The sequence below is a fragment of the Ambystoma mexicanum genome, chromosome 3q, assembly GCF_040938575.1.
Source record: "Ambystoma mexicanum isolate Mex_15411 chromosome 3q, UKY_AmexF1_1, whole genome shotgun sequence".
NCBI lineage: Eukaryota > Metazoa > Chordata > Amphibia > Caudata > Ambystomatidae > Ambystoma > Ambystoma mexicanum.
In genome coordinates this window covers 169,247,699-169,262,854 of record NC_090926.1, presented here as the reverse complement: position 1 = coordinate 169,262,854, position 15,156 = coordinate 169,247,699, and the positions used below count along the sequence as shown (strand labels likewise).

The 15,156-nt window shown below is 44.7% G+C and overlaps 1 protein-coding gene across 7 annotated transcripts in view; it reads left to right on the top strand.

The window, feature by feature from the left end:
• Positions 1–15,156, top strand: part of SCN8A (sodium voltage-gated channel alpha subunit 8) — a 1,610,732-nt gene that overhangs the window by 1,523,043 nt on the left and 72,533 nt on the right. For all 7 annotated transcript variants that reach the window (XM_069653414.1, XM_069653412.1, XM_069653417.1 and 4 more), the window contains one exon: positions 10,974–11,244. In XM_069653414.1, the coding sequence (XP_069509515.1) occupies positions 10,974–11,244 (271 nt within the window). The remainder of the gene's footprint in view (positions 1–10,973; positions 11,245–15,156) is intronic.

Here is a 15,156-nt window from a genome sequence, read left to right as displayed (position 1 = left end):
GTCGGGGGAAGAGAGGGTCTCGTCGTGGAGGAAGACCGGAGTCTGTTGCACTGCCAGGGAAGAAACCAGCCGCAGAGTTTCTCAGGTACAAGGAGCGGTCTGTTGATTCGCGGTTCAGGGGTAAGTGGCTATCCGGCCGCCGGGGTGCTTGGCACGGGCAGTTCGACCACAAACCGGTCTGGGGTGCGAAGAAAAGAAGGTAAACTGGTTGTGCCCACCAGTCAGGGGAAGAAGCCTCTCCAGCCGGGAGATCTTCTCTGTCGTCGGGAAGTGGTGAGTCGGTTCTGCAGGGCTCCCCCGGTGGTGTCGTCGTGGTAGGTCGGCTCAGCTTCTCCCTCGTCGGATTCTCAGGTCCTGTGGCGACTTCTGAAGTTCCAGTCCCCAAAGCCCTGCTTTTATGCAGCATACCCCCATTCACTCAGCCTAGCTGTCAATCAAACATGCTAAATTGTGAGCCGGCCGGCTCACCACTTGGGCCAATCTCACAAGAGTGCGACTTGAGTTACCAAGGTAACTCAGTCCATGGTGCCTAAACCCCCTCCCACATCCCGTGTGGTACCCAGACAGAGTGGCACCACTTTTGGGGGCTTCTGTGGAAAAGCCCGCCAAAAAGTGGAACAAAGGGCTCGACTTGGGTTGGAGCCGCAGAAGAGAACACAAACGCCATTTTAGAATCGAGTCCTGGCAAAAAATACCAACCAGCAAATTATTATTAAATAAATAAACCGGCGGTATGTTCGAGGCAAAGAGAATTAAATAATTACAGACCCCGGGGCAATCGGATTGCCCCGACAAGTACGTCCACAATATGATGGTTTGTACCGGTTTCTGTTAATAATTTGGGACTAGTAAAGCCAATAGTGACTTTACATGCCCTGGGAGACAGTAGTCAGTCCCAGGGTATGGAGTCTATGGTGGGGTGTCACTATGACACCCCTGTGTTACTGCACGGAGGGTGCTGTGTAACACACATAGTAAAAACACATGAGACCCTATGGAGTAAAGGACCCCATAGCCCAGAAAACACATTAACAGTCAAAGGAACACCATAAATCATGTCCAAGAGTGGGAGAAAAAGAGTCTCACTCTTGACAGGAGAAAAAAACAAACTCCAGAAATCCAGCAAAGCTGCTGGGGGACTCACTAGGTTAGGAAATTCAGCCTAAAGAGAGAATTCTCCCTAACATAGTCGATGACCCCGCCCAAGACACACAGTTGGTGCAAATCCTCGTCGACGCCAAAATCCTCTTGGTTGACGGCCAACCCATCGACGACCAAGGCAACTACGTCAACTAGTAAAACCACTTCTGTTCCATCAAGTACTTTGTCAACGAGAAAATCTGCAACGTCATTGCCATCCAGGCATACACCATTGCCAAGCACGTATTCGTCAACGGTGCCGGTACGGAGGCCCTTGGTCTCCACGTTCCCAAAGGGAGTTTCTGTGGACAGAGATGTCCCGTCCCTGCTATCCTACCACCTTAGGCCATTTGTGCTCAGCCACTCTTTTCACTGGCTCCTTATGCACCGCATTTAGTTCCTTGTCCATCCATGGCCCCTCCTGCACAATTGCTACAGGGGACTGATTCGGACATGGAGGTTCCAGAGGTGGTTTCTTCAGGCAACGAAGGAGAAGAAGCTATTAACATGCCTTCACCAGTTCCACCAAAACAATGCCTTCTTCTACCTCAAGAGACCACCCCCATCCTCCAGTGGCACCACAAACTTCTCCAATGCCTCCTGTCCCAAAATGCATACCTTCTGACACGAGAGATGTCAATAGATGTACTATCACGCTACAGACACTAGTTTCAGAGCTCCATTGCCTACAGTGCAAGCCTGTGAGTTCCCTACAAGGGAAGGCCTACTTCCTCCCCCACCCTCGGGACCTCTTCGAGGAGCTCCACCATTAACACCGGTCACCTGCACAGATACTGACCCTGACACGACTAGCCATCCGATGGTTCCCCAGGCACCCCCTCTACAAACTAATTTGAAGACCTGGTGCCAGGTGACAGTGAGCCAGCAGACCTACCACCAAGAGGTTCGTCCCCAGATGAGACTGGCTCCTTCCATGCCATCATAACACAGGCTGGAAGCTTTTTGATCTTCTACCTAAACAGAACAAGTAGGGTTCCCTTTACCCACAACAGTAATCTTCCAGGAAATAAATGGTGGCCATTTCAGTACTGGAAGATATCCTGGAGGATAGCCTCCTTGTCATGAGAAGCCCATTCTCGGTGCCCCTTAAGAGCACACACAACCCTGCCCGGACTCGGACATTTCTGCAGCAGCTCGTAATAGTTCTGCCAACCTCTCCTCTCCCTAAATGAGGCTTTCAGACAAGGAGGGAAGACAGTTTGACGCCTTTGGCAAGAGAATCATCACAACAGCTGTGACAACCATCCAGGCGGTAAACTCACTTGACCGTGAACTCTGGTACAAACTAGGACCAATACTCGAGTTTCTACCTGATGACAAACAGGATGAAGCACTCACATTGCTACATGAAGGGGAAGCAGCGTCAGACCACGCCATCTCAGTTGCTGTGGACATAGCGGATACTGGGTTCCACCAGATGAGCAGTAGGGCAGTGTTATGCCGCCAGGGGTGGTTTAAAGCTATGATTCTTTTGTCCCAAAGTCTAGTCAAAGGTAGTTGATATGCCTTTTGACGTCGTCTACCTCTTTGGAAAGAAGGTTGATGAAAACCGCACAAGCCATCAAAGCCGACACGTAAACAGCCTGTTTACTTGGCTCGTTACAACAACATCGCCAATGCTTTCGATCAGGGAAAATGAGGTTTTCCAGGACTTCGAGAGACTACAGGTCCTCCTACCACCCACAAACATCCTGCACTGGCACCACCCACAAGGATTATAAGGGAGAATCTGAGCCCTACAGAGGAAACCAGCGAAGACGCAGACGCTTGTCCTCAAGTCAACCCCCAGAACAGGCCTGACCAGGCCACCAAACCCACTGCCGACTTCAGCGCCCCAGTAAGGGGGTGACTTGCAAACTTCGCCGCACAGTGAAAGAACATCACCACTGACAAATAGGTGTTGTCCATCATCCAACAGCGCCATATCCTGGAATTCTTGGGGAAATACCCATTAATCCCCCATCCCCTGTCCCAAAGGCAGAAAAACACCAAGCATGGCTCCTTCAAGAAATATGGTCCCTCCTAAAAAAAAAAAAAAGAGTGTTCGACGCTGTACCTCTGCGCCTCCGGAGTATACTCCAGATACTTTCTGGTAAGAAAAAATTCAGGAGGGATGGACACCTATACTGGACCGCAGCCGGTTAAACAAATTCCTGAAGTCTCAAAAGTTCTGCATGGTAATGCGGCAACACATCCTAGACGAACTGGAAAAGGGGGATTTCCTCACATCTCTAGACCCTAGAGGATGCTTACTTTCACATCCACATTCATCAGGCGTTTCTCCGGTTCCAGGGCATACACTACCAGTTCAAAGCCCTACTTTTCGGGTTGAAATCTGCCCCAAGAGTCTTCACGAAGTGCCTAGCTCCAGTGGCAGCCCTCCACAGTTGTTCAGGTGCCCATGTTCACCCATATCTAGGGAATGATTGATGCGCGTTCCCATCTCTAACACTACCAACGTGAAAACCGAGAATACTATACAGTGTCTGACATCCTTGGGGTTCTCAGGGAATGTTGCAAAGTCATGCTTGCATCCAACTCAAGACTCTCTATTCTTGGGCTCACATTTCAACCCTCTTGCATATGTCAGGCCTTCAGAAGAGAGGGTGAAGACAATACGCTCCCACAAGTCCCTCGTGGGGATGTCATCTTGCGTCGTGTTATTCCTGCACTGTAGGCTCCAGATGAGACCACTTCAGGAGTTCCTAGACACCTGGTGGCAACAGATATCGGGGTCTTGGGAAGACGAGCTTCGCCTCACGCCAACTTTCCGCCGAGCTGTCCAATGGTAGACCTGTCAGCACAATCTCACTCAGTGAGTATCCTTTTGTCTTACGACACATCAAGCTTCAGTGACCAAAGTGGCCGCCCTATAGGGTTGAGGAGCTCACATGGGAGAATTCCACGTGGGAAGAATTTGGCTTACAGAAGAAAAAGTCCTGCACATCAATGTTCTTGCGTGATGGACAGTATTCTGGGCCCTGAAATCCTTCATACTTAAGCTACAAAACAAGGTGGTTCACATCTTCACAGACAACACCACCACCATGTTCTATAACCGCAAGCAGGGTGAGATCCGCTCTCCGATTCTGTCTACGGAAATGGATGCTCATGCACAAAATGTTTCTGATTCCTTTCCATCTGCCAGGGGTCCACAATACGATTGTGGGTTTGCTTAGCAGGGAACTCAGGTCATGCCACAAATGGGAACTTCACCAAAGTTCTCTTCTCCAAGTGGGGATGGCCAGAGATCGACCAGTTTGATACAGCGACCAACAAGAAATGTAACAAGTTTGCGAGTCGGTTTCACCAACAAGGGAGCATGGGGGATGTGTTCCCATTCCAATGGGAAGGACTGTTCCTTTACGCTTTTCCCCCGATCCCTCTGCTACATTGTGTTATCAGTACACTCAAACTAGCTGCTGTATGATGATCCTGGTGGCCCCAGTCTGTCCGTGGCAAATTTGGTACTCAAACCTGCTTCACCTGTCAGTGGTTCCATTCATCAATTAGCCCCGATCCCAGACTTACTCTTCAGAGACGGCTGGTCAGTTCGACACCATGACCCTGCATCCCTCCACTTGCCTGCCTGGTTCCTACAGCTTTAGAGTTTGGGTGCATTCCGCTAGCCCCAGAATGCAAGAGGATCCTAGCCAGGGCAAGAGAAGCATTCACGTTATCCTGCTACAAAAGCAAGTGAAAACGCTTTACCGTATGGTGTGCAACTCAGCAACTAAATCCATTACACATTCAGACTGCACAAGTCATACTTCCTGTAGTTGGTAGAACTAGGCAAGGTGCATTTAGCAGCCTTCTCGTGCTACATGCGTGCCACCAGCAAACCTTTCCTCTGGTATCAGAGATTAGTTAAAGAATTCCTCGAGGGACTGTTTTTCACTTTTCCATCCGTTTGAGCTCCTGCTCCAGCTTGGGAACTAAATATAGTCCTCTCAAAGCTAATGGGCCCACCCTTCGAGCCTCTCCTCAGAGCCTCCCTGAAGTGTCTGTCCTGGTAAACTGCGTTTCTTGTTGCCATTACTTCCGCCAGGTTTGTGGGCGAGTTGAAACCTTCCTTCTTGAGTTTTCGCCAGTCTAAGGTGGTACTTGCACAAACCCTTCCTTCATGCCGAAGGGTCCTTCTTCTTTCCATCTTAATGAACCCTTGATTTTACCAGTATTCTTTGGCTCTCCTTTGTTTCCCGACGGAGCGATCCCTTCACTGTCTACATGTCACCTGGGCCCTCAAGTTATATGTGGCTCGTACAAAGGAGTTCTGAAAGTCGTCACAACTGTTTGTTGCCTTTAGACCTGTCTGCAAGGGCTCTGCCCTTTCAAAGTCTTCAATTGCATGGTGGCTTTCAGCGTGCATTTCCCACTGCCATTGTCTGGCCAGCGCGCCCCTTCCAGGAAGACCAGGAGCACTCTCAACGAGACCCTTGGCTTCTACTACAGTGTTCCTGTCCCTGCTCAACATCAGCAAGGCAGCCACATGTAGGTCCATCCATACCATTGCATGGTTCTACTGCATCAATAGGGATTCCAGGTAGTCGTCCCGGCAGTGGTTCGCAACTTGTTTGCATGAGGGGAGTGTTGCAGATGTGAGTTTGGTTACTTCTATTGAGCTGTGCCTCCGTCCGTTTTGGTTGTGTATATGTACTGCTGTATGATATTATTCAAGAGCATGTGAATACATGAAAGATCCAATGCTGGTCAAGGAACAAGTTACTTAACCTGTAACTCCTGTTCTCCAGCATTGGTATCTTTCATGGATTCACATACGACCCTCCCTACTTCCCCATTCTCTGGTTCTTCTTGGCTCATTTTGCCACACTGTGTGCACTGCCAAATTTGAAGATGGCCACTGGGGTGGAGCTAAGGAGAACTGTCTAATTGGCTGTGGGCAGTATGACCCAAAATGACTGTAATAGATACTACAGTGACAAGCAGTTTAAAAAATGTGAAGGTAAACTGCTTTGATGTTACTAAGGATTCCCAGCCTGATGACTGGAATATTCAAGAGCATGTGAATCCATGAACAGTACCAATGCTGTGGAACAGGAGTTACAGGTAAGTAACTTGTTCCTTCCCTAATGTATGAATGTGATGCAGGACTTTAAAATGCAGAGAAAATCAGGAACACAGGCTAAAATTGTAGTCTTTGGACCTAAACTCCATGGACTCAGAAGTTTAGTAGCAAAAAGCTGGTTATTTCTCTCCACATGTGCAGAGATGGCTGCAAGCAACCCCATGGCACCCCAGAGAACACACACTTGGAGAGATCCAGGGCTAGGCTGGAGACTGAAGATGCAGTCCAGATGGATTTACACCCAATGCAAGTCAACATGAAAGTGCAGTTTGAAGAGTTAGAAATTGTTATAAATGCCCAATAAATAAATAAATACCCGCAGAGATCTTCTACCACAGGGAAAATATGGTTAGGCCTTGGCAAAACAACCTGCTAAGTACAAGTAGTCTTTTACAGGTCAAAATGAAGGTTGTGGTCACGCAGGCACATGAACCCTGAGCCAACGGTGACCCTGATGGCCCAAAAGAACAAGATTTATTTTCCTAAAAGTGGGATCCACTATTAAGAAACGAAAGCAGCAATGGAGGTGGCTCCAAGAGTATGGACCCAACAAAGACAGGTTTTGGTGTCTTCACGAGCAAAGGAAGGCAGCATCCCAACAGAAACAGTCCCAGCGTGGAGCCAACTGAGGACGGTGCAGAGGAGCAGATGAGGCTGTGTTTTGCAGTATCAGTACCCTTCCAGGCAATGGCAGTTTCCAACACCAAGCACAGTAAATGGCAGGAAGTGACAATATAACGGCTTGGACACAGTTCCAAGATGGAAGCCACTGCCCCGAGCACACGACGAGAACTGACGAGAGGATGAGGAAGGTCCAGGAAAGACACGTAGCAGCTGAAAACCAGGACTTGAGCTTATCCCAGGACACAAGGTTCAGCCAGTATGGCCAAATCTTTTCCCAAAAATGAAACAATGGCTGATCCTATGAATAATCCTCCAGTATGGCTCACCAACCCAAAATACGGCACAATTGCGGACAGGAACAGGATCTCCCCTATATGTACCCACACTCACAGGGGCTGACTTAGACCAGCACACCAATATCTCGAGTGGTTTTAAAACAAAGTTTTTGTTGGCCAGCCAACCAGGTTGGCCCCAAAAGCCATCAAACACCCAAGACCCCCCCGCTCCCCATGGAAGTGCGAAAGCCTGCCCAGGGTCAGGAACGTGCATGGCTGGGACTGTGTGTTCACCACAGACTGCCTCGTGGTTCCCCTGAACAAAAGAAGCCCAAGAAACAAAATGGCTGAGGGTAGAAATAAAACAAAAACATAAGTACCCCAGTGGTTACTAAAAAGGTGCATGGTAAATCCAGTGCTCTTGATAAGATTTTCAAGTAGGAGTATTTTACTCTGTTTTTTTTCATTTGAGAGTGAAATTATTTTTTAGGGACTAAAACAGTAATTCCATTTCTAATCGGGGTATTTTTTTGTGTGAGGAAAAATAAACCGTATATTGTTTTGTAATACATGCACCTTTGCACCTAGTAAGTTATGACAGTTGAAAAAGATACATTGTACCCTTAGAGTTTCTCTTCAGATCAGGTGGCATCAACGGTAGATTAAATTAAAATGCCTAATTAGTAGAGCTCTGATCCAATCGTATCCTTGAAGCTGTATGGGTGGAGGAAGGGGTCAGATTCCTATGTGTCCATTGTTTCCTATTTTTCGGGAGTATGTGTACTCCCTATAATTGTTTTTGGTGTGAGTATCTCTAGGGCTGGGTAACTCTGATTGTGCCGCTTGTGAAGCCAAAGCTAAATTACAGCTACTACAAGCCTACTACCCAAAAACATTTTAAGATGGTATATAATAACCCTTCTGCAAAAATGGTATGCATACAAAGAGTTGCAGTAGCAGAGGGACTTTAGAAGTCGCTCTGACAACGGAAATCGGTCTGAGATCCAAATAATATGAGAGAGTAAGAATGTCAAATGATTTAAGAGAACCTGAAAAGGGTTAGCGGAACCCCTAAAAATGGACTTCCACCCTAACAGCACTGTACAGTGATCTCATACAAGAGAAAGGCGATTGGAGAAGGTTTGTGTCATCACTTGGAGTCAAAATGGTAGTTTCTGTACCCAACATATGTACAAAGAAAACTGCAAGCCAGATGTATGCTATTTGAAAAATGTATTGGAGCTTAAATTCATGAATATTTATATCGATATTCCCTAAAAGGTCCCAATGGATAGAAAGGCAGTCTCAAATAGTCGGAGGTCAGAAAACTGAAGAGCAGGAAATAAACGTCATATCTACAGCCGTACTAAAATCGAAGTAGTGAGCTTGATCAAAGCCAGGGAAATTCTCAAAATCCAATCCAAAGAAAGAGTACTAGGTCAGGCGAGCAAAACAATTTAGATAGGTTGCCTGCATAAAAGGAATGCTTACCTGAACCAGCCAACCAACTTACAAAGCACTAAAGACTTCGCTGTCTTAATGTATGCAGCTTTGAAAATAGGAGCTCAAGTCTGCATAGCCTTTGCAGGGACTGGAATACCCACGTTTGCTGATAGCTGAATACACATTAACAAGTGGGCATATGGACCTGCATAACTTGGCATGTTGTGGGTATCCCAGGTGTGAGAATGCATCTGTCCTAGCACCTTGTTGGTACTGTCAAGCAACCAGTCAGCGAGAAGGTTTCACAAAATGTTAAATTACATTTTAATTGAAAAGATGCACTATTTAAGCTAAATGAACTAAAATATTACAAATGCAAGTCAGAAAAAATGTAATTCTTTTTTAAGTGTAAGCATAATAAAATACACACTTACTGTTTTCCAGTAGAAGAAGCAATTTAATAAACAGCTGCTGGATAATGGGGAGTAAATGTGCAAGAAGGGTTATGGGAAGGATCCTCTGTTATAATATAGCTAAAAAATTGTTAATGGACACAAATTAACAGGAACTTTGTTTCCATTCGTATTCTTTAATCAGGGTCATTTATAATCTGCAATAGGCAAAAGTATCTGTTTTTCAGGAAATAGTTCTTGGTAGCACAGATTATGCTCAAGTATGTTTCTGCAAGTGAGATACACGGGCCCAAATCTACCTAATTCTGAAAGCACAATACAGTATCTCTTCTTGGCCCTCAGTCAGCCAGAGTCTCAATCAGAGAATGTAAGGCTCACCCTGTCCCACTGTTGTGTGGGGTTCCACAGGGATCTTGCCTCTTTCCGACATTGTTTCACGTATATCCATGTCCATTGTTTGATGTCTTGGACAGCTTTGGGGTCAATTTATACGAACTACACAGATGACACCCAGATAATCTTTGAATTCTCTGTGACTATGACCGGGATCTAAAATACATAAATCAGACCTACATTATGATTCAATCTTTGATATCTATGAACTCCTTGGCTTTGAATGACAAGAAGACTGAGTTGCTGATTGTAGGGTCAGGTCTTCAAATAAAGAAGTTGGAGTCATGGTATAGTCAATTTAAGATTGCTAAGTGCACTATGCGAGTAGCCTCTTCTGTGAAAAAAACTTGGAGTGTACTTGAACTCTCATCTATCAAGGACAAGACATATCGCGTATCTACGGACTTCATGTGCTTACACCATTAAACTTCTGAAACAGATCAGTGCTTACTTGTCAGCCAAAAACAGATCATTCTTGGCCTGCGCCCATGTCAATTAAAAACGTAGACTACTGCAACAGTTTGTTGGCAGTCACATCATTGACCAATATGAACACATTGCAGATTATTCAAAATGGTGCAGTAAGTGCCATCCAGATGCTGGGCAGCACGTATCGGAAGCCGTAAAGTCTCTTCATTGGCTGCCTGTCGCGCAGAGAATCTCACATAAAATTATCACATTGACCCACAAATATCGGTTCAGAAACACTTCACGCTACCTACCCGACTGACTTACAGATGCTCCCAGGTTGAGACTATTGCACAAGTTTTGATGTTTGCACGCCGTTTCTCTAGAACAATCTTGCACATGCACTCCGTGCAATATCTTGTGCTACCCAATTCAAGAAAGCAGTAAAAACACTAGTGTTTAACTCAGAGGCAAACATTAGTCTTTAACTCAGAGGACTGAGTAAGCCTTTGTCCTACCTTCCACTGTTCGTGTGCTGAACACACCATACCTGGAAATTGGATATGAATTTGGCCTCTTATTTTGAGTCCCTGTCATGTTATGAGTTTGTTCATTTTATGTGCGCACTGAGGCCTTTGGGCGTGCTGCGCATAATAGCATTACATTAAATGTAAACTCCTTAGATATAACCGGCTGCTCACTTAATATGTAGGAATGTAATTCTAGGAGAATTTGAAACAAGGGCACAAGCGCAAGAGGTCCAACTTCTAGGCTGCCTTACACAAACAAAACACCCACATTGTACAAAATGCTGATTCTTGTTCAATGGTTTTCATGACACATTAAGCTTTTACAGTATGTGAAAACCAGTAACAACTTATTTTCACATGCCACTTTAGGTGAGGTGGCATTCTTGGGGTAAATTAGTATGGGTAAATCATTTTAGTAGTGTGCTATCTTGAATATTCTCCAGTATGTTTGTGGTTTTGCATACTTTCCTACTTGTCATTGAAGAAATAATGATCATTTAATGAAATCTAGGATGCACATGAAAATGTATGCATCCAATAAATTCTCTCAATTCACAGTAAACTGCTATTTCCCTTATCCTTAACATTCTGCTTTCTTAAAATGTATCCTCTGTTTCCTTTTTTCTTTTCTGCTGAACAGAACAAGATCCAAGGCGTTGTCTTCGATTTCATCACCCAACAAGCTTTTGACATCTTCATAATGATTCTCATCTGTCTTAACATGGTGACCATGATGGTGGAAACAGATGATCAGAGCCCCTATATGGAGAATGTTCTGTACCAGATTAATTTAGTTTTCATTGTCTTCTTCACCACTGAGTGTGTGCTGAAGCTCTTTGCATTAAGACACTATTACTTCACTATTGGGTGGAACATTTTCGACTTTGTGGTTGTGATTCTTTCTATTGTGGGTAAGTACCGTTCATCAAAAATGTCATTTCTCCTACCTTCATCTTCTGTTGTGCCATGAGCTACAATTAGGTTCCAGAATATAGAATCCTACATGTTTACTACAAAAAAGGCTGTATGGGAGTGATTTCAACGAGTTGTATGCAATAAGCATTTCAAAGGTCCCAATCCTAACACGGCTAACTGCCTTTTTCCTTCACTCGGTGCAAAAATGACTACGTTTAAGTTTACCTATATTACCACATTTCAATTACAGTGTTTTGATATGCTACAGATGATTCAGTGCAACATGAAAACACAGGTTAATATTTTTTCATCATTATGAAAACTTCACTGTTCACACACATGTGGCCTTTTTGCGCCATATCCTTCATTTTACCAAACACTAAATCTAGGCCACTTTCCCCGGGCACTGCTCAAGTTGGAGTTCGTCCTGGCAACTGAGAGTCAAAGCAGACAACTAATAGAAGCTCTTAATTGATAGAACATTCCTGGGTGAAGCTGAACAACATTGAACTGTTAAGTGGACCTTTTGAAGACTCCCTGAAAAAGCCTTTTGTTAGGCTCCTATGTGTGATGGAATAGGAGGATTGCAGTCGCTTAAGGATACATTTATGACAGTGCTTTGGCAATCTCTCTCCAAACTCATGCCATTCAGGTATTGGTGGTCAACTACCTAAAAGGGCATTCCATTGGATTTTCCACGCAGTCATTCAGATGTACGCAGTGTGAGATGGTGTAGACCAGTCTGTTGCTGGGATTCAGCTTGCTTTATCGAACAGCTGTTCTCATTAACTTGATTTATGCCTCACTTTGGACTACAGAAGTGTTAGAAGATGACTAGGTTTGGTGAAACAAAAGCTATGAGATGAAATACATCTGTCTTTTTATTGCTTAACTGCATTGCCCTGTAATGCCAGGGTTTAACGAAAACATGCATTTATTCGAAGACAATATGTTGGCCCCATGCAAGTTGACGAGTAACAAATGATGTACTTGAACAATGTTGCAGAAGCCCTGGTGTTGCATGGCACTGCTTACTCTCATATATAAGTGATGCACAAAAGGCTAATATTGTGCTATTTTAATATTGTTGTCATGTTTTGTCCATTGTCATTGTATTGAAATGTCAGAAAAGGAACATTAAATGTGAAATCTATCACTGATAGGTGTGAATGTTCGGTACATCCTTGAGGAGACATTCATTTTACTCATTTTTTGTTTGAAACCATGCACACAGAGTAAATCAATTCATAATCATGGTAACATTTATTGTAAATGCCATTTAAATGGCACATGCTAGCTAATTCTACTGCCTGCTTACATGTATATGGCTGCACTAACTAGTGACAAGTCTCAGCTCAAAATATATTTCAACAGTGCATTGTAGTTGAATCTTTCTTTTTTTTTTTAAAACAGTCAATTGTTGGACAACTTGATGGATATTTGCATATGGAGTAGCACTTGTCTAGTGGGATCCTCTAAAACTGTTAAATGAAGCAAAGAACTTTTTCTCAGAGGTTCTATAATGGCCTGTAGTGACAAAGGAAGTGGCAGCTGATGATTTTTTTATTGGAGTGGTGTAAACAATTCTCATGAATATGTGGGAGTGACCAAGCACAGCTATGTAACCCAAACAAACCCTTATAGTTTCAGGGGTGGGAGAAATGCACCCATCCCACAAGATTTATTTTGTAAAACTTCGTTAAAATGGTTCGTATTAGTTGCCACATTTTGTGAAAAATTGGGTAAAAAGGCACACAGTTTGCTATATGTGGATAGGGTAACATAACCCAAATCAAAAAGATGACAAATCACGATCAATGCAAATGAGATTTTCCCAACACATATTCACAATGTATTTGCCCACATATGCCAGTATTAAAATGAAATCATGCTGGCTGTGCCTATGTGTCCATGCTGGCTATACCAATAACTATATGGACCAATATGTACCAATGTTCCCACATGAGAACATACGCTGGTTCGCTTTGCCCACAATGCCATACTATAAGAAAACGTGGCCACACTGGCACTGCCAATATATGCCAGTGTGTAAGAACATGTTCCTGTTGGCTTTGTCCCTAAAGCCAGTAGAAAACACCATGCCACTGTAAGAAGACATATGTCTACTGGCTGCACCAATGAAATACCAGTGTATGGCCACCTAAGTGTATGCCAGTAAAATGTAATCTATGGGAGAGTATGAAAGCATTTTCGTACTGGTTGCACCAATACAAGCAAGTATGGCCACTTAAAAAAACTCATCAGCTTTGCCCATGATACCAGTAAAACTGCTATCAACCCCACTGTAACAAAACGTGTTCATGCTGCTGACACCAATTAAGACCCCGGAGGGAAGAACACTCATGTTGGCTTTGCTCTCTTCCTCAGTAATTAATTCCATGTCACTTTAAGATAAAATTCCCCCTACTGGCTGCACCAATATATGTCAAAGTCCAACTCATGTTCACTTGCCAGTAAAGATATGCCATGTCACAGTTAAAAATACATTTGGCATACTGGCTACTCACTATCCTGGCATTTCCCATAATGCCGATAAATTGCTTTATTGTCACTGTAACAAAACATATCCATAACGGCTATACCAGTGTATCTACAGCTTCTGCCACCATGGCCCTCCATCTCCCATGCAAACAGCGACCAGGAAAAACTTCCTAGATCCTGGCATGTGCAATGGAGCCAGAGCACTACCACGTTGCTGCCCCAAGCTCTCTAAGTGTGATGGATGTTCAGCAACTATAAACATTTATTCCTGCAGTTCCCATGCCTGCATCCACATTGGGCCATGCAAGGCTGGGAAAGCAAAACACCTCATTGGCCTTGAATTGCATATTGGACACGTGTGTTGGGGTACTCGAAGTAAAGCTGGTCCCTGCGTGCATTCCTCAGGTGCTTGTTGCAGCTGAGGGAACGCTGAGTGTTTTCACTGGGCTTACTTGTCTCCTCCTTAATGGGTGGCGTCTTGGCACCCTTTCGCCAATTATCGATGAGCGCCACTGGACAAAGGTTCAGCTCCTGGCATGGGCAGCGGTTCAGTGACTAATAGCAAGATGCGAGCTGCACACCTTTTCCCCTCCTTCCTTTCCTTTTCACTGCTCCCTCTGTATATCACTCCTCAGTACAAAGCTGCTGGTGCTTTTTTGGGGCTGCTACGAAGCACTCTTTGACACTGTAAACATATAGGGCCTCATTACACGGTAGGCGGTAACCATGGCGCTATTAGCGCCATGGTTGCCGCCAGTATTTTACCGTGTCCGCCATGGTGGATGGCGGAATTACCGCCCTACTCCAAGGTGAGCGGGGGCGGTACTTCCCCATTCACCAAGGCACTTCGCCATTCCCATTTTTGCCCCCATAGGGCATAATGGGAATGGGGAAGGCGCTAATTACGGTACCGCAAATCGCAGTACCGTAATTAGCACCAAGGTCCCTTTGCGGCACCCTACTTTAATGGCTGGTAAAACCAGCCGTTAAGGTCGGGTCCCGCAAAGGGAACTCGTAGTAAGGCGGTAAGGGTTTACCGGTACCGGTGCCCTTACCGGTACCGGTAAACCCTTACCGCCTACCGTGTAATGAGGCCCATAGACATTTAAAACGGTAATAGGCAGACCATGGAACATGCACAGACTTTTCTTTGATAAGTCAATGGACAATATCTAGTTTGTTTCTTACTTTGGATAACTGCAGTAAAATATATCCGTTCATGAAAAAGTTTTAAAAGCAGATTTAAAACGTGATCTTGTATATAGGTTTTAGTGAATATTTTGTCCGGCATATTTGCAAGAGTTAACTTCCCAATGAAAGGGTGCTTTTGTGATTCAGATCGTACTCAATGATTCTCTGCATGACAAGCGTACACATATATGTATTTCTTTTCAAGCTTTAGAGTA